Source organism: Bactrocera latifrons, unplaced genomic scaffold, assembly GCF_001853355.1.
Source record: "Bactrocera latifrons isolate USDA-ARS-PBARC rearing strain unplaced genomic scaffold, ASM185335v1 scaffold_34, whole genome shotgun sequence".
In the NCBI taxonomy this organism is placed as follows: domain Eukaryota; kingdom Metazoa; phylum Arthropoda; class Insecta; order Diptera; family Tephritidae; genus Bactrocera; species Bactrocera latifrons.
In genome coordinates, this window is record NW_017536979.1 from 396,935 (window position 1) to 415,161 (window position 18,227).

The 18,227-nt window shown below is 35.9% G+C and overlaps 1 protein-coding gene across 4 annotated transcripts in view; it reads right to left on the bottom strand.

Moving 5' to 3' along the window:
- LOC108971377 (loricrin) overlaps window positions 1–18,227 on the bottom strand; it is a 72,069-nt gene that overhangs the window by 10,919 nt on the left and 42,923 nt on the right. For all 4 annotated transcript variants that reach the window (XM_018937389.1, XM_018937388.1, XM_018937387.1 and 1 more), the window contains 2 exons: window positions 2,853–3,145; window positions 1,346–1,516 (listed from right to left, as the gene is read on the bottom strand). In XM_018937389.1, the coding sequence (XP_018792934.1) occupies window positions 1,346–1,516; window positions 2,853–2,937 (256 nt within the window). In that variant the 5' untranslated portion in view covers window positions 2,938–3,145. The remainder of the gene's footprint in view (window positions 1–1,345; window positions 1,517–2,852; window positions 3,146–18,227) is intronic.

The following is an 18,227-nucleotide window of genomic DNA, read 5'->3' on the forward strand; positions in this document are numbered from 1 at the left end:
GATTGTGATTGATTACAAAGGGCTTTCAATAAGAGCGCTACAAAAGTTTTTTCAAGGTTTAATTTTGTTTAAGGTTTGGGATATCAACGAAATTCTTTATGCCTGTGAAAGTACATTCTATGCCATTATGTATGGAACTCATTTTAGTTTGCATGGACACCACAGGCACGTTTGCACAAGTCCAGACGCTGCAGCCAATTTTCGACGGTTTTCAAGCATAAATTGGCCGATACTGCTGCAATTCCACATTCGATATTCGAACGAAGTTCATTAATCGCTGTTGACTTGTTGGCATAGGCCACAGACTTGACGTAGAATCAAGGGAAATAGTATTTCATTAACAGCAACGTGCCGGTCTTAATCATTACGGAAGAAGTACGGCACAGTGACGAACCCGGCCGATAAAGCGCACCAAACTGTAATTTTTTCGGGATGAAAAGATGACTCATTGCTGGCTATCCAATAACGCAATTTTTACTTATTGACGAAGCCATTCAGCCAGAAATGAGCCTCAACGCCGAATATGATTTTTCGATGAAAATTCTGATAATATTCAAGTAGTTGGTCAGCCCATTTCACGAACAATCGACGATTCGTGTGGTCAAGCGACTTCAATTCTTGCGTCAATTGGATGGATAAGGATGTAGGCCAAGATCTTTACACAGAATTCGCCACTTCGACGTAACAGAGAGCCCAACGCTTTAGAATGACGTGTGAGTGACTGATTTGTGTCTTCAATTGATGCGCTGAGGTTCCTGAATCCGAATTTCGGTAGTAAATATTAATAAATTTGACTCTTTGTTGGATCGTTTATATTTCCATGATGAAAGAGCTTTTCGTGATGAAGTGGAAAACCTTACTTAAGAGAATTGTCAAAAGAGCGAGGAAAAATATGACGTCGTTTACTTGTCCTATCTACTTTTGTAGCGTTCCTATGAAAAAACCCTTTAGTTCGAGATTTGACATTTTAGATACCGAAATTGTTGTGTTTCTGATTTAAGTATTCGAAGTTATTTTTATTTGAACCAACTGATATTAATTTAGTGAGACGAAGAAGAAGGAAGAATACTAAGGTCTACCTACGTGAAGTATCTTAGCTTTGGGGTGCAAAGTTCGAGAATACTACTTTTTATTACTTAAAAATTTACCTTAAATCTTTTCGAACTTATTTTTTGAGATTTTCGTGAAACAGATAATTCTTTCATTAGTTCCCAAAAAAATAAAATAAAATAAAATAAAATAGCCAAAATTATGCCTTGCGGTTGACCTACAGGTACTAAGATTGAGCATCACTTCGTCAACAAAATAAAACAAAAAAAATAAAATAAAACAAAATTATAATCACCTGACGGATTAACTGGCGCCGACGACGAAGAGCTGGAGCCGGATTTCCTCTGACATTTCGGGTAGTTGCCGCAGTCCTTGCCCTCGCGCTGCGTATAGCTACACGAGTCGCTGGTGATGACGCACTCCTCACTGGGCAGACAGCCAATGTCATTGCAGCCGCGTCCATACTCTACAATGGCGCGACAAAGCCGACGCCGACGAAGTCAATGTGGGCAGGCGAGTGTTGTTTTTATAACGAGACAGTCATTGTTGTTGTTGTGATTGTTGATTTGATAACATTTGCAGGACAAAAATAAAATTGATACAATAAAAAGTGAAGTAGAGAAAAATATAAAAGGACAAAATTAAATACACAATAGTAAAAGAGGAACTCAAGAATGGGAGTGACAGTAAAAGATGAAAAAATGTGTTTGCACGAGTATGTGTGTGGGCGAAGAGAATGATGAATGTCAGGGGAAGGCAGTTTGTTTTGTGTGTGTAGGATGTGTACTCGTTTTTGGGGCCGAGTGTGATGAGCATTGCGAATGGGCTGATAATAAATAATATTATGACATGTTGACAACATTGACGCGGGTGAAAATTACTCAAATATTTACAAAATGTTGCGGAAATTGATGAAAATGTGTAAATGCGTGAAATATGCTTTTTTGTGAGTGTGTGTGCGTAGGGGTGTGTAAGTGCTGGGAGTGTGTGTGTATGTGAGAAAGGGTTTGCGTGTTTGTGTGCACGTGACCGGAACTCTGTTGAAGGGTTCTTTGTTTGTTCTACACGCTCGAGTTGTGGGAAAGGTTTTGAGGATTTCAGGATTTCAGGCAAAATGTGAGAAGTGGTTGTTGGTGATTTGAACATTTAAATGATGATGAGACATGAGAAATGGTAAACTCCTTGAACGCGTATGAGAAATACTTTTGAAAGTTTTAAAGACTTAAACATTCCGGAGAGTTGGTATGCAGCAATAGTAAGGAGAAGAAGCGATTTAGACGGCGGAAGAGTTGTTTAAATTAGTTCAGACTACTCTAGTTATACAAAATTACGAAAAAAAAAAATTTCTTTTCCACAAATATATTTAAATTAATTTTCAAAATTTTTTTCAGAATCATTTGTCAAACTATTTAAGTTATACAATATTTTTTTCTTTTCCAAAAATATATTAATTTAATATTTTTTTTTAATTTTCAAAAATATTTTCAAAATCATTTGAATTTTGAAAAACTATTTTTGTTTGTAATATCAGTAGTAATTAATAAAAAAAATATTTTTCGATATTTAGAACATTTTAAAAATAATTTTTACCGAAAAACAACTTCAAAATGCGCTTCTCTCCCTCATGTTGCATACCACGTATTGAAAAATTTGTACTGAAACTCATGAAATTTTGTTGGTTTCAGGAGATCTCAAATAACTGTAATGTAAAGAAATACTCAGTGGTGCTGAGATGAACACTTAACGACTTATAAAACTGTTTATGTGCTTCACTCGCATTTAGTTCGTAATTTCGTACATACTTGAGAAGGAGTTGACGCTGTTAACGACGCACAACAGCAATAAGACGCCGGCAGCAAGACCAGCGGTGCCCATTCTCGGCCACATCTTCGCCTAGCTATGCTCCTAATCGTTGTCTTTTGCCTGCTAGTCTTACTATTTTTCCTTACTCTGCACGGTTTCTTCTCGATTGGTCGACCACTTTATGCTCTACTGCTTCTGCGGTCGCTTTGACTTATTACTGCAGCTTCTATATATCTTCTGTCAAATATTGCGTCTCACTGTCCCACACTGTTGAAAGCGAGTCGGTTGTGTTCTGCAATGAAAAGGGAGCAAATATATTTCTGTTAAATTAGATGCAATGAAATATGAACATCAAACAAATAAGGAGAGAAGGAAAAATATTCAGAATGTAAACACAAGTCTTCAGCAGAATGAAAAATGCGAAAGAATGCTGGAAATGGCCAAATAATATGAAGCTCTGTTCGGTTGTGTTATACTTTTTGGCAACGCTCTTATTTGCTTTTGTTGTTGTTGGAGTTCGGTTTGGTAAATATTTGCGCTGTCGCATGCGGATGGCTTTCTCTGTTTGCATTTCTATTTGCACATATTGGTATGACACTTTGACACGCTGCCTTATTTACGATTGCGGCACTGCGACAAAGCAAATTAATGAAAAAATTTGATTTCTCTGGAATACAAAGCGACTCCCATCACTTATTTGTTGTGCTGCGACAACTGTCAATTTGAGTTCCTTCAATATCCCCGTAATAAAATCACTGGCTTTTTAATTTTTTTTTTTTTGTTCTAAATTATATTTTGTTTTGTTCTTTTTCATAAATATTACTACATATTTGTACAGTGATAGTTGGCGTTAATTTTGCGTGAAGCACTGAATTAATATTTAATTTAAATGCTGCTGTCGAGAGCAATTAGTTTGAACGGGATAAACATTTTCCTGGAATGTACTTGGTTATTAACAAATCTCACTGTTTAATAAAGTTGCATTTTTATTAAGGAGTTAGAGGGGTTTGCGTATTTCACAAAATTGAAGTTTTTTATTAATTTGTTAAATTCTATAACACCTCTTGAATATTTTCTGAGTTTTAATATTGATCAGAGTAGGTGTTTTGGAAATACAACCTTGAGTAACTGTGTTTTCGAAGTCGATTGACAGAATTTCTCGAGATGAGTTCAACCGATCTTCAAAAAATTTTATACAGGTCTTTGAGATACAACTCTTAAAGACTTGGACGAAAGGTTTCTACCGATTACAACTATTTCAAAAAACAAAAAAGTTGCGAAATTTTGGCAAATGCTAGTTTTTTAGTAAAAATGTTTGCCAAAAATCCAATTTTCATATTTTTTCCTGCATCCAAGTTCTAAGTTAAGGTTTTAACTAAAGCACGTATTTCTTTCACTTTAGATGATCCTGTAAGGAGTTATCTTTGCCAACAAAGGCGGAATGGCCAAGTTTAAAATATTTTTTCCAAAAATTTCAGAATTTATTTGTGAATATGTTATGTTTGTTTCAATAAAAAATTCTAGTAAAATATTTAACTTTTTATATGACAAAAAAATTGTTGAAAAATTGTTGTTACTTTTTACTCGAGAAAACCCATGTAACGCCTTAAGATAGTATTCCAGTCTGAAAATTTGACTTTTTTTTCGTAAATCGATAGTTTAGATATTCAAATATCATTGAATTTTTCAAATTTATTTCTGAAAGTGCAGAGGGTTTAGTCTTTGGCAACTCTAAATTTTCCGATGCAGTTGCCACAATATCGCAAGTTCTGATCAAATGACTTTCTTTACATATGACATAAATATCCTTCAAATATATCTCTATCTATGAAAGCAGCAAAAAAAGAAACTTTTTGAGAAAGCTATATTCCTGCCAACCAAGCATTAATTATTGATTTACTTTTCGAATGCCTCCAAGGATAGAAGTCTTGGCGATGCATTATTCAATGAAAAATTTTGTTTTTGAAAATATTTGGATGAATTCTTTTTTTTTGCACTGCAAAAGTTTTTAAGTTTTTATCGTTTTTAATTTTTTTGAAGGTATTGGCTGTTGAAGCACTACTGGTGCTCTCAGACATAATTTTTTATCATCTCTGGAGAGTTTAAAATATTTAATTTAAAGTTCCACGCAAGATTTTGATTCTGATCCACCAGTTTGTATGGTAGCTATATGCTATAGTAAACCCGTCTGAATGATTTTCGGATTCGGGGATCGTACCGTTTTCTTAGGCATGCCGAAATTCTTGAAGATATCTTGTCACATGAAAAAAAATTCCTTCCAAGCACTTCACGTCGATCGTTCAGTTTGTACGACCTACCTATATATGTATGCTATAATATTCTTGTATCGGCGGTTTTGAAAATAAACAGCTTCTTCGGAAGAAAATAAAGTGTGAAACATCTTCAGATTGTAAGCTCAAAAACTGCCAGACGGTCATGACTATATCGACTAAGCTCGTCACGCTGACTATTTATACACATTTATATATTTTACATCGTCTCCGACGACTCCGCTGGGCGTTACAACTTCGAGATGAAATTGTTATACCTTTTTCAGAGAAAAACTATATTCTAAATGCATCAAAGAATGTGCGGTATTTTCAGGTGAGCAGTTTCATTTGCAATGAACCAACGAAAATTTCTCGTACCAGAAGCTTTTCCTGCGAAGGTTTCATTTTTTTGTTTCTTAGTGTAGAGATTACCTGGCTGCGAGTCATACCACATATAAATCTGATTTTAAAAATTGGTTGAAAGAGCAGAACAAAATGTTTCGCCCTCTCTTGCCGGCGCTGACACAATTTTTACGTTTAATAAAAAAAACCTCACAAAACATGACCTGTGTCCTTAAAACTCTTGAAATGATAGAAAATTATGGAATTTTGTTCCCTTGCTTTAAAAGCGAATGAAATAACAATTTTATGTGATTAAAAGGATTTATCAAAATTTTACGCCTAAAAAATTTCAGATTGGTTAAAATGTTGCTTCAAACACTAGAGAATTTCAAAGAAAGATTATGTGTGCCCCACAAACACTCACTTAAATAATTTTAGTAAAAGTATTTGAAAATATAATGTTATTAAATTACGTTAGTCGCGACTACCTTTTCAGCCGCACACCTTCGATATGGTTTAAAAAATATCTGTAAAATTTTTAAAAGCGGCATCATACAAAAAAAAAAATATTATTTTAATATTTTTAAAAATTAAATATCTCTATAAAGGTAACAGTTCTCCAATCACAAAGAAAAAACAATTAAACCGAATTAAAATTATCAAATAAAGCAACAGGAAGCTAATTGTTTTCATTTCGCATTAAGCATCCGGCATTTGCTATCATACACACACACACACACACACAAACTCACAGAAAATTACCTCACAGTAGAAAGTGCGAATATTAAGAGCAATAACTATTTAGTTTTATCGAAAATATATGTAAACATTTAATGTGCACGATTATTAGCGGATAACCAAAAATACAAAAACACAACGCACATGGCAATTAAACCATGCCAATAGTAAGAAAAACACACAATTAAGCGTTTGCTTGTGTGTGCGGCAGGCAAAAATAACGCTGATAAATGACTTCGAGCGCCAATGGCCACCGAATATTCGACAATTTTCGTCAGAACACACACAAACAACAAGGCTTAATGTTGTCTAATGCCGGCTGATGGTATAATCTGCTTGTTGTTGTTATTGATTAAGCGTGAAAATGGCAACGAAAAAAAATATTTTAGCACGTTAATTGAATCTGTCGAAATGTCAATGCATTTGGCCATGTGTATTAGGCCTAATTATATGCTTTGACAAATGATTGTAGATTCATTTTTTTATTTCCACTGAGGTAGAATGTTTGTTGTAATATTTATGGAAATGCAAAAGTAATTGGTGACAAAATTGTGAAAAGAAGCTTTGCTGAAAACATGCAAAAGTGCTTGGAAGCTCTCTCAGCTGAGTTGAACATGTCGAGACTTCATCCACTTAACTCTTAATAAAGAAATGTTACAGAAGAAATTCTCAAGGGAAACCATTATTGACTAAGTGACTTTTCGAGCTTTTGGGTTCACTTAGGACTGTTTTGTGTTCCAATATTTTATAGAAAGTTGTTTCAGAAATCAGTTTCTTCAACTTCAAAAGTAACAAAAAAATTTTCTTTGAAAACTAAGTTCTCTTCGGCATTCTTCTTTTTGGAATATTCGGTTTTCATTATGTTAGCGAAATGACTTCTTTGAGAGAACATTCTTTGTTTACTTCTAAGTCGTCTCTCAATTACTCCAATTACCGCACCACAACTGTATTATTGGTAGGTAGCACATGTCGGTGTTCTCTGGTTGCACTTCCAAGTATTCTTCGCCACAAGTGAGTATGTGACCAGAAATTGTTGCTTTGTTGCGACAGCAGAGCGCATTCGCCCGGCCGCAGCTGTTGTTCAACTAAAAATGCCCGGAAGATATGCACAAGTAGGCTATAAGCAATTTTCTTGGCTTATTTGCATCCACATCCGCTGCCACGGTTGCCTTGCCATTTAGCTGCTGCTGACAGGAAACGGATGAAAACTCTTCTACAAATTCACTTAAATGTCATTTCGGCTCGAAGCATCTCCCGTTACGGCAAATGTGTTGCCCAAATTTGTTTTGTTTCGCATCTGCTGGTGGCTGCTGCCACATGGTTGGGCCTTCGCAAAAGTTGGCAGCGCATAGCTTACGTGCCGCAGGCAATAACATACGAATTTCGGAGTTGCCAAAAATGCAAGGCATTGCTCTGGGGAAAGGAAATAGTTTTGCAAAAATAGGCTTTCTAACTCTGCAATTTCTTTTTTAGTATGCTGAACGTCGTATGTTAAATTTTTGCAGGATTTCTAGAAGTCCTTACATATAAGAGAATGTATTGTATTTTTGTCTTAATTTATATATATATAGAACACACATATATATATTTTTATGTAAAAGTTGTGTGCTAAAATTAAGTTTTTTTTTGTGTTAAAATTTCGAAAAATTTAATTTAATTTAATTCTAATTGCCTTCAATGCACTTCTCTCAAAGCTTCAACAAAAGCGGTTAAGCGGCAAGTTGAAGACAGAAAGAACTTGTCAGCTCTGAAAGAAAAACTCAATTGAGCTGCTGGAAGGCCTCGAAGATAATTAAAAGCGTTGCGACATTTTCCTGCTCTGCTCTTTGTGCGAATTTAGTGCGCTCTTTTGTGAAACTTTTCATCCGCATCAAAATGAAAAGCGGGCAAGGTGTAAAGTGAACAATGTGGTGGACAACTAACCGGTTTAATGCCAGTTTTAACGAATTGCTGAAAAAATTAGTTTATTTCACTTTGACTGTTCGTTTTTTTCTATTTTAGTAGCGGTGTTATTGTGTAGCCCTTTATTGATGTCTACAAGAAATAGTCATAATTTTTATAAAATATTATAAACTATTTATAAATTTGTTTTATAATTTTTTTTTTAACTAAAGAGGTCTCCAAACTTAGTTAGTTTTTCTAAGTTTATTTGCAGATAGTAGATATAGCGTGAAACGCATGGTATGAGTAGCTTATGGGAAAAGAAAATAAGTTGAGGAATATCACTATAATAAATAGAATAATTATTAGAAACAGGAATCCTAAAATATATTGGACTTTGAGCAACTGGAAATATATATTTACGTTTGCTAAATATATGCCACTATTAGAACAATGAAAAAGACGTCCACCTGATACATAGATGGCGCCACTATAATTGAATCCATATGATTTTGAGTTAGTCTTAACCTTCAGAAAAAGTGTGGACAAACTTGACAGCTGTCGGATCATTAGTTTGTTAATTATAAGTTTTGAGTGAAGCAACTTTTTTATTGTGAAAGAAATGGATAAAAAGGAATGTCGAGTGTTGATAATATATTGTTGATTTTTTAAGAGAAAAAATACAACTGAAGCAAAAGCTTGGCCAGATGACGAGTTTCTAGACGTTGCCTCATGAAAATCGACCAATTGGGATTGCAAAGTTTAGAAGAGGTGAAATGAGCACCGAAGACGCCCGTTCCCACGACAGTCGGGTCTACGAAAACCGGAACGGACCCGGATTTTTATCCGGCCAAGGACTGTCAACTCGGCAGAATTTCTGCCGTTACAACAACAACAACAGCACCGAAGACGTCGAGGGCAATGAACACCCAAGACCGATTTTGAATGCCGAAAACATAAAAAAAAACTCCACAAACTAATTTTGGGTGACCGAAAAGTTAACTTGCTCGAGTTAACAGGCGCTCTAAATATCATATCATATCATTACACACATTTGGGCATGAGAAAGTTCTGTGCAAAGTGGGTGCCGTAAGAACTCACTTTTGACTAAAATTAACGGCGAGTTGATGATACGGAGCATGGTTTGGATATGTTCAAGCGTAATAAACTACTGCGTTGATATAAGGCAACGGATGAAGCATATCTTCATCATTTCACTCCGAAGTCCAATCGACAATCATCTAAGTGGGCTGCACACGATGAACCCGCACCAAAGCGTGGAAAAACGCAACAGTCGGCTGGCAAGGTGACGACATTTTTATTTTGAAATATGCATGGAATAATTGACTACCTTAAGGCAAGAAGAACTATGAACAGCTACTATTATTTAGTGTTCTTGGGACTTTTAAAGGACAAAATCACCGATTAACAGCCGCAATTGAAGAAAAAAATGCTGGGGTACCAAACCTATGTACACTGTCATATATTAGTGAAAACAATGGCAAAACTCCATTGATATGACTTCGAATTGCTTCCGCGTCTATCGTATTTTTCAGATCTCACCTAACTACAGGTGTATATAATGTAATAACATTATATACAAAAAGTACGTGTTACGTTGTTTGCGCGATGGACTCCTAAACTACTGAGCCGATTTAGCAAAATTTAGCACACTGTGTCCAGCTCGAACCAGCTTAGAAGATTGGAGAGTAAGAACAATTCATAAATAGAAAACATGAAAGATCTATTACATTGACGCTCTATTAAGCGGACAACTCAGACACTGAGAAGTAGCCTTAAATTCGTTATTTTTTGCAATGAAATTTATTTGTATGAACATATACAAAATTAAACCTCAAGTACAATCCCTTGGATTATTATACCGACAAAAACGTCTTTGCTTTTTATTCGGAAATAAAATTTTCACTGTATTGAATAGCTAATTATATGAATAATAGTATAAAATGTGTAGTATACCACATCAATGCGTGGCCGGATTCACTAGTATATATATAATAAACAAATAACCGATTAAAAATAAATTTTCTTCTATTCCTACTGTTTTACTTAAATTTTATTTGTATTAATAGAAAAATAAATATATTGTCATTTAAAATATTACCTAATTAGTAAAATAACTTTTCCATTTTTACACGAATTTTTTACATTTCTTCATCAAGCAGCGCACCTAATTTGCAAAATTAACACAATCAACCAAAAATCATTGAAGAATTTCACCAGTGCCACCACTGAAGTTTCGACAACAACTATTTCAACTAAGCCACATCATTCCAGGAGAGTTTTGCTTAAATGCACAAATGATTTCATTCGCACTTGGAAAAGTTCGCCTTGGCATGGCAGTTGCACGGAAATAATTGCCAGTTTCAGTTGCAGTTGCATTGCCATAAAGTTTTGGGCACGCGCAATTTCTTCCTTCCTGTCGGCATAAAGGCATAAAAGCAGCCGAAAATGAATAAAGTTTGGATTTTCATTTCGGCTCGATGTCCGGCCGCGGCCGGTGTTAATGTGCAGCGCGAACGGCGCTCGCGATTTCCTTCGATTTCAATGATAATTGTGGCAGCCGAACTGTGGCTTGACTTGCAAGCAAAATTTTATGTTCAAGAAACCAGGCCGAGAAATAAAATTGCGCCGAACTCAAATTACTTAGTGGGTTATTGGAAAGTTTGGCGAATTAAAATAGAATAAAAGGCTTAAAAAAAAGTTGCTGGGAAAAGTAAAGAAAATTAAGAAAAATGCCGTAAACTTATTTATTTCTATTTGTAAGCAAAGTTGACACACCAGAGTTAATTAAGTTTTCAGGAGCAGCACCGAAAAGTAGGCTACCATTTGATTTCCACGCTCACATAAGCAGCAGTAGCTGAGCTCAAACTCCCACGTGATTATTTTTGTCTGCTACAGCCTCGTCTCGCCCTTCTCTTTTGCATGCATTCCCCATTATTGCCATTTTCGTTTATTGATCCTTGTTTCCTTCCTTGCGCAACAACAATGAAACTTCGTTCCGTTATTGCCATTCGCTCTCAATCTTCATTTGATATATGTGGAAAATATTTTAATTACTTTGGATATTGGCAGACGGCAGCCAGCTGCAGCACACAGCAAGCGCACTTGACCGACCAACCTGCCGGCGATGCACACAGGTGCGGCTTATATGTGTGTGAATGTGGCACGATTGCCATCATAAACACTTTAGCATGAACACCTTCAGGAAATGTGACAAATTTTCTTCATCCACTCGTCGCCGTCGTTTCTTCCACCTGCACTTCTCCCCAATACTTGGAGTACTTTTCGATTTCGCTTTGTGCTCATGTGCACAAATAGGTCTGCGTGTGTGTGTGTGTGTGTCTAAGAATGTGTGTCAATTATGCAAGCAGAGCATTCTTTCGTGTTTAATTGCTTTCGATATATTCACCTGCGCCGACACACCCGCTCTGGCACAGGAAAACTCCTTGCTTGGCGGACTTCGCATGTGAAATAGATGGCTTCATGTGTCTTACTCACACATGCACAATAATGGCAGCAGCTTAGGTATGTGCAGGGAGGCATGTAAACATTATTTCGTGCTACATTACTCGTAAATTTGAATGAAATGTCAAATAAAATGCTTGTGTACCAAATTCTAAGCCGAAATCATGGAGAAGCACGCTGCAGGTGGTGAACAAATTTCAAATAACTACTTATACAATATAAATATATTATACATATATAATATGCTGTGTGTGTTTAGTTTATTTTAAAATGAAGAATTCCATTTAAAATTCCTTACATAGAGTCCTTCTAAGAACATGAAATGCCACAAATTAGGGTCTTCGCCTTACTGTAGTGATCTTTTACAGTTAGGAGGCCGCCGAAAAAATAGAATTTCCCAGAATTTTTTCTGCGAAAAATTTTAAATTTATTGATTCAAAAATTACCTATTATGATATCTTTTAACTGTATTTTATGACTTAGTATTAGTAGAAATATATATATGGAAAGGTGCTACAGCCGATCCCTGAGAGCTCCGCTTAAAAAAGACGTTTTGCGGTGATCATTATATCTCTGAACTGAATCCTCTGATATTAGAAAACCAAACAAAATAAATTTTTTTGACGGAATGGCGGTTTAAAAAAACTCGATTTTTGACAAAAATTTCGGATTAAAAAATAAAAAAATTATTTTAATTACTAAAAATTATATTTAAAAAGGTCATCTTAGTATTTGAGACTAATCGGCTTAGCCATTTTCGAGTAAGGTTGGTCACCGACTTTGAAAATAAAACTTCCCAGCCGCTGTTGTCCAAATATGGTTTTGCAATATGAGGCTCAGCGTTGCCATGGTAGAAAATTATTGCAAATTTCGGTAGTTGCTGTCGGTGGCGTTCTCATTAACGGTCTCACCCGGGTTTAGAAGCTGATAATATAGCAAGCCCTTCAGTCCTGGACATCCGCATTTTTTCATTTATGGTTTGTTGTAATGAATTGATTTTTTATCTCCAGTCAAAATACAGGCTGCATTGAAACGCTTTGATATTCCTGCATGTGAAATTTCCAAAATTTTTGAAAGCTCTTCTTGTATTCGGCATGGTAGTCTCAAATCAAAATGTTTTTTTTGGCCACCCAGAACATTACTTGTCTCCCACAATAAATCAGCAAATCTTAAATAATATTGAGTGAAACTGAATAACAACAACTTTAAGTTTTATGACAAATACACATACACGCATGCAAGTTCAAAGCTGGCCGCAAAAGTATGGGTGACATCATTACAAAATCACCAAATTTTAATTCGTTTCGCCCCAAAAGCGCTACAAAGCAAATTGTTTTTCGGTCATGAGCCTCCAAGTAGACTTTAAAGCGCCCCTGCAATGCTCTTTGCACGCACACTGACACATTGCTTGTTTTCCTGTTTTAATACATTTGCGCTTCAAGTATTTTCAGAGCAAACAGCATAGATTCGTGCATGGCAGTTCACACACACACACACACCAGCAGCAAACTCTATATTAAATATATATGAGAAATTAAATATATGTGCACTTCCAGTACAGGCAAATGGCAATTTTGTGAGTGTATGGGTGTGTGTTGTTGGCCACGACTGTCTGGGCATTGTTCAGCGTTTCTGTCATTTGTTTGATGTATGTCAGTGCACTTACTGTCCGTCGCCGTTGAAGCTGATGTCGTTGACATTGTTCTCCCTGTCCGCTTTTGCTTTGCTTTGCTTTGCTTTGTGGCACAACATTTCCAGTGTTTTATGAGATTTTTCGTCATATTTGGCTTGGCTCGTTTGTTTTCGCTAAACTCACACACACACACACGAACACACTCTCACACCAGCGCCAAATTGCTTTTGTTAACGCTTGTCTTGCTTTCATTCTCTTTTTCTGCCATTTTCCTTTCGTTTACTCCATGCAAGTGCTTCGTCTTCAATATGCAAATCCGCCGCCTCGAAGTTCACTACACGCAGCGGGGAGAGGGGCGAGGTGGATAAAAGTTTGCCCTAAGAAAAAGTCGTACTCTCCAGTAGTCTACATATGTGTGTGTGTGCGTGTGTGTCTGTGTAGTTATTTGAAGCTCCTCATGTCTTGTATTTGATTTGTGCCCATGTCTGTAGCATGCTTTCAGGCGTGGCTTTGCTGCAACTGTGACGACATTGACTCGCGCCGCTGCTGCTGCTATCCATTTAGGCTGTCATTTTGTGACTCTCGCTTCTGCCAGCTGCACCCAATACACATGCATACACACACACACATGTGGAGTGGCAAAGTTTATATGTGGAAAAATTACAGTTTTCAGCAACCATCCAGATTTATTTATTTTTTATTTCTTAATTCAAAATGGTGTTCAATTCGCTTCCTGTACGCTCAGCCTATTCGCAATTGGCAGCCAGTAGACCGTTCTCCAAATCATTGCGCTTCTTTCATTACCAGCCTTTGACATATTCTTTTTTCTGTTTCTTGTTTTTGTTGTTGTCATTTAGTCACTCTTTTATCATCGTCTGTCAATGGCAATAGCTGTCAATTTAGCGCGTTTAATAAGCATTCTCGCATAGGGTGGCAGCTCTGCATTCGCCATCCAAAATCAAAATTGCTATTAGGCCCTATTCGTGCTGGAGACCATTCTTCGCCGAATGATTGGCAATTTCAATGCGTTGTAGCGGCTGCCAAAATTGCCGAAAACAGGCAGCAATCGGCGTGATTCGGACATATTGCCGTATCACAGTGGAGCAATGATGATTAATAATAAATAATAGTATTTAGTAATGCGGGAATATATTTAAATAAAAAGATAATATTCGTTGAAAGTTGACAAAGCTCTATTTAGTATTTCTTAATAATTAAAAGTAGTGATTTAACTTATATTAAGAGCAATATGTTAGATTATATGGATTTTTTTTTGGAGTTCTGTAGCATGTTCATGGAGGAAACCGGCACAGAGATTGTGCAAAAATGTGATTAAAAGTGCCTTCTAAATGAGCGCGTAGATATATTATAAAGCGGGTAACTAAGTATAAAAAAGGTTATGCTTCGCATAAGCATATGTATTACTAATTGCATGACTCCAAATTGTATGTGTTTTCAAAAAATTTCGCTCTTATTTGCTCCTCTACAAAACCCGTGTTAGATACCTCAAAATACTTCATCTTAAGGGGCTATATCAGTGTGACATTTTCAAAAAAAAAAAAAAAAAAAAAAAAAACAATATATATATATATTATTTATTTTTAATATCCTGTGAAAGCGAGAAGATTGTATCTTGAATAGTTTTTGGATAGCAGCTTTCTAAAGAGCGACCGCTCGGAGGTGCAAATTCTCATACCATTACCACTTATGCAGATATAATTAATTTAAGCATGCCAGTCTTTGGTATGAAAATGCATTTAAATCCTGGGTAATATCGCTCAGAAGAAAGTCCTATATATTTAAACGATCATCGTGACAAGAACTGAAATTCAGCACACTTCCATTTCTGTCCAATATGTTGTTATTCATCGGTACCGCCGTTATCGTTCTACAATAACATATAGTATACAAGAGTTGCCATACAAACTGAGTCATCCAAATATAGTTTTTGCATAAAAAGCTAGTTTATTTCCAAATATCTTGATGAAATTTGGAATGGACTAATGTTCCAGGCAACGCTCGGCATATACGCATATTACCGTGATTAAATTGAAGGGTGAATTTTTTCCACTTCATCTCCTTCAAAGTAATTTCCGCCCGCTGCAATGCACTTAGGCCAACGAATTTTCCAGTCATCATAGCACTTGGAAAAATCGACCGTCGTAATGGCTATCAGAGATTCTTAGATTCATCTTTTACATCCTCAATTGATTCAAAACGGTATCCTCGGAGTGGTCATGTGAATTTACTGGAAAGCCAAGAGTTACACGAAGCTAAATCAGCCGATTGCGGCACAATATTAGTGGCAAATGTGGCGAAATGATCGCGATTAAACAATGCAGTATGAGATGGTGCATTATCACACTCTTTGTTCAATAAATTCAGACATAGTAAAAATCAAAGAAATAACTTTTAGAGCCTCACCAAACGGCGTGTTAAAATTTACCGATTCGAAAAACACGCGAAGTATAAACAAAAAAATACCTTTTAATTTGATCACAGTTTCAATTGATCACAGCTGCATTCCAACTTAATTCTCTAGTACATAATTAGCTCTTGTTTTTCTAAAGGATGGTGGATAGTATACATAATCTTTTTTGAAACTTTCAGAAAAATAAGCAGTACTTATTTAAAGTCCGAAAATCAACGTCTACCAATCAGTTATACATAATTAAATTATTCCCCATAGTCAAATGCGACCAACGCGTTCGCTGTTTCGTCTTCCGGCCACAGTATGGTTTAAAACTAGTAAAACTCTCTACAACTCGGACAGTTTAAATGTAATTGAAAAATGTTTAATTCAAATAATTTAGAATTGTTCTTAAAAGCTCTTAAAGGTTCGATTTACGATAGAAGAAAAACTAAACGTCGTTTGGAACTGGGGAAATGTTTATTACCTTTGGCATGAAAATATATTGTATTTAAACTAAATGAAAAAACTGAGAAAAGTCAAATTTAAACATATTTTTAAACAACATAAAGTAACATTTGTTTTGGTCAAAATCCATTTTTTTTCAATTAAAAAAAAAAAACAAAAAAGTTCAGAATTTTATAATTTTTTTTTGGAATTTTCTTAGCTTAACTAGAAGATAAGTTATCATGTAACTAATATGAATCTTGTTGAATTTTTTTTTTTTTTGAGATAGAAATTGGGACCTGCATTCTGTCTCGTCGTATGGCAAATGGAGATGAACCGGGCAATTGCTTTCCAAAGGCAGAATGAAGGAGATTACGTACCCCAAAACAAAAAAACTTTTCCACAGATTAATAATCTTTGCAAGTTTTTGTTTTAGAGCGAAATTGCGGCCATAATCGTGAACATCGTTAGGTACCTTTTTTTTACATGAAATTTTTATAAATTATCAAATAAGTAAATAAATAAATAAATTAAAAAAATAATTTTATATTCGTCATTCGAGTATAAAAGGTCGGACTGATAACTTAATTTTAACACTAAAAAATCGCGAAAATCAGTGATTTTTCGGAGCGTCACAATGCGACGATCCCTTAAATTTGATCGTTTCAAAGATATTAATAGTTGAAATTTCATTATTTAAGATTAGAAATTTTATAATTTTATGCAACAAAAAAAAACAAAAAAAAAAATCGTTTCAACTAACGTCGTTTTGTTGGAAGTTTATTGCTCTACAAAAAAGGGGTTTTGAATAATTTTTCGATTAAGTAAAGCGTCTACGAGATAATCATGGTCAAACATCAATGCACATATATGTATATTTGTATATTGGAATCTAGATTATTTTCTACATCTTACTAGTTTTTTACTTTTAAATCAATATCATTAATTTTTTTCCAAAAAAATAGTAAAATTTTTGTTTGCAATGCAACTTCCAATTTCGTTAGTTGTTATTCAATTATTTACGTGAGTAATATTTAAAGCTTAAGAACATTGCACAAATGTGCTGTGAGCAGAGAACAAATGTAGAATGCTAATAGTCTGGCATCCGCTTGTCAGACATTTCAAAGTTTTCCGAGGCTCTTGTTTTTCTTTTCCAACAAATATGCAATTCTTCAAATCTCCGACTGCCCACACATCCAACGAACCCTTGCCAGCAACGAGATGTCACTGGCCTCTGCTGCAACACCACACACACACACACATACGCGGTTAGTCATAAATTCAAATAATGAACAAATGTTTAGTGAAAAGCAGACGAAATGTGCACGAACTCGCCGAAGCAGCGTGGCAGAGGTAGCGCCACTTTTTTGTGACGTATTATTAAGCTTATTGAAGTGGCATAAATTTGTAGCACCCGAAGCTCAACAATGCGGCTTTCACCATACTTCCAATGTACTTGCTCATTACATGCACACATGTGCATATAAGAATGCTACGATGTCTGACAAGTGACTGCTACATGCCGCTTGCCGCCTGACGCATGCCACATGCTATGTGGAACCGCACAACAAGAAGCCGAACTAACAATAAGTACAATACCCACACGTTCGGAGTGCATAGAGCGAAGTGAAATTGAAAAATATGTGGCGGCCACTCGAAGCGCCGAGTCTGAAGTGCGGCGTTGGCGCCTAAAAGCATGCTTCGTAGCATTGCAGAATTTCGGGTAAGAGTGCGAGTGCGCGTGTGTGTGTGTGCGTGCGTGTGGAGTGAAGTACTCTTGCAGGTACTTGGAAGTAGGTGCGCGCAAATAAACATGTGGCACAACAAAAGAATAGCGCATGGAGTGGCAAACGTATAGGAAACAACAAAATACTTGCTGTGCTCTTAGAAATACAAAAACAACAAAAACATGTGTGTGTGTGGGTGTGTGAAAGACGTATGGGAAGGCTTAACCGGAAGCTGTTGAATTTACGAGGAGGTGCACAGCAATGACATCTAATTTTTCACTCTACTAAATCCTAAATACACAGAGGACCGCGGCAGATTTGCAGAAGTGAAAAACAAATGGGCGGGATCAAAGGTGAAAATGCTTGCGAATGGCAGCGCGGTAAAGGTTTTTGTACATACTATATACTCAAAATTTCTTCTAACTTTACTCCACAAAAAA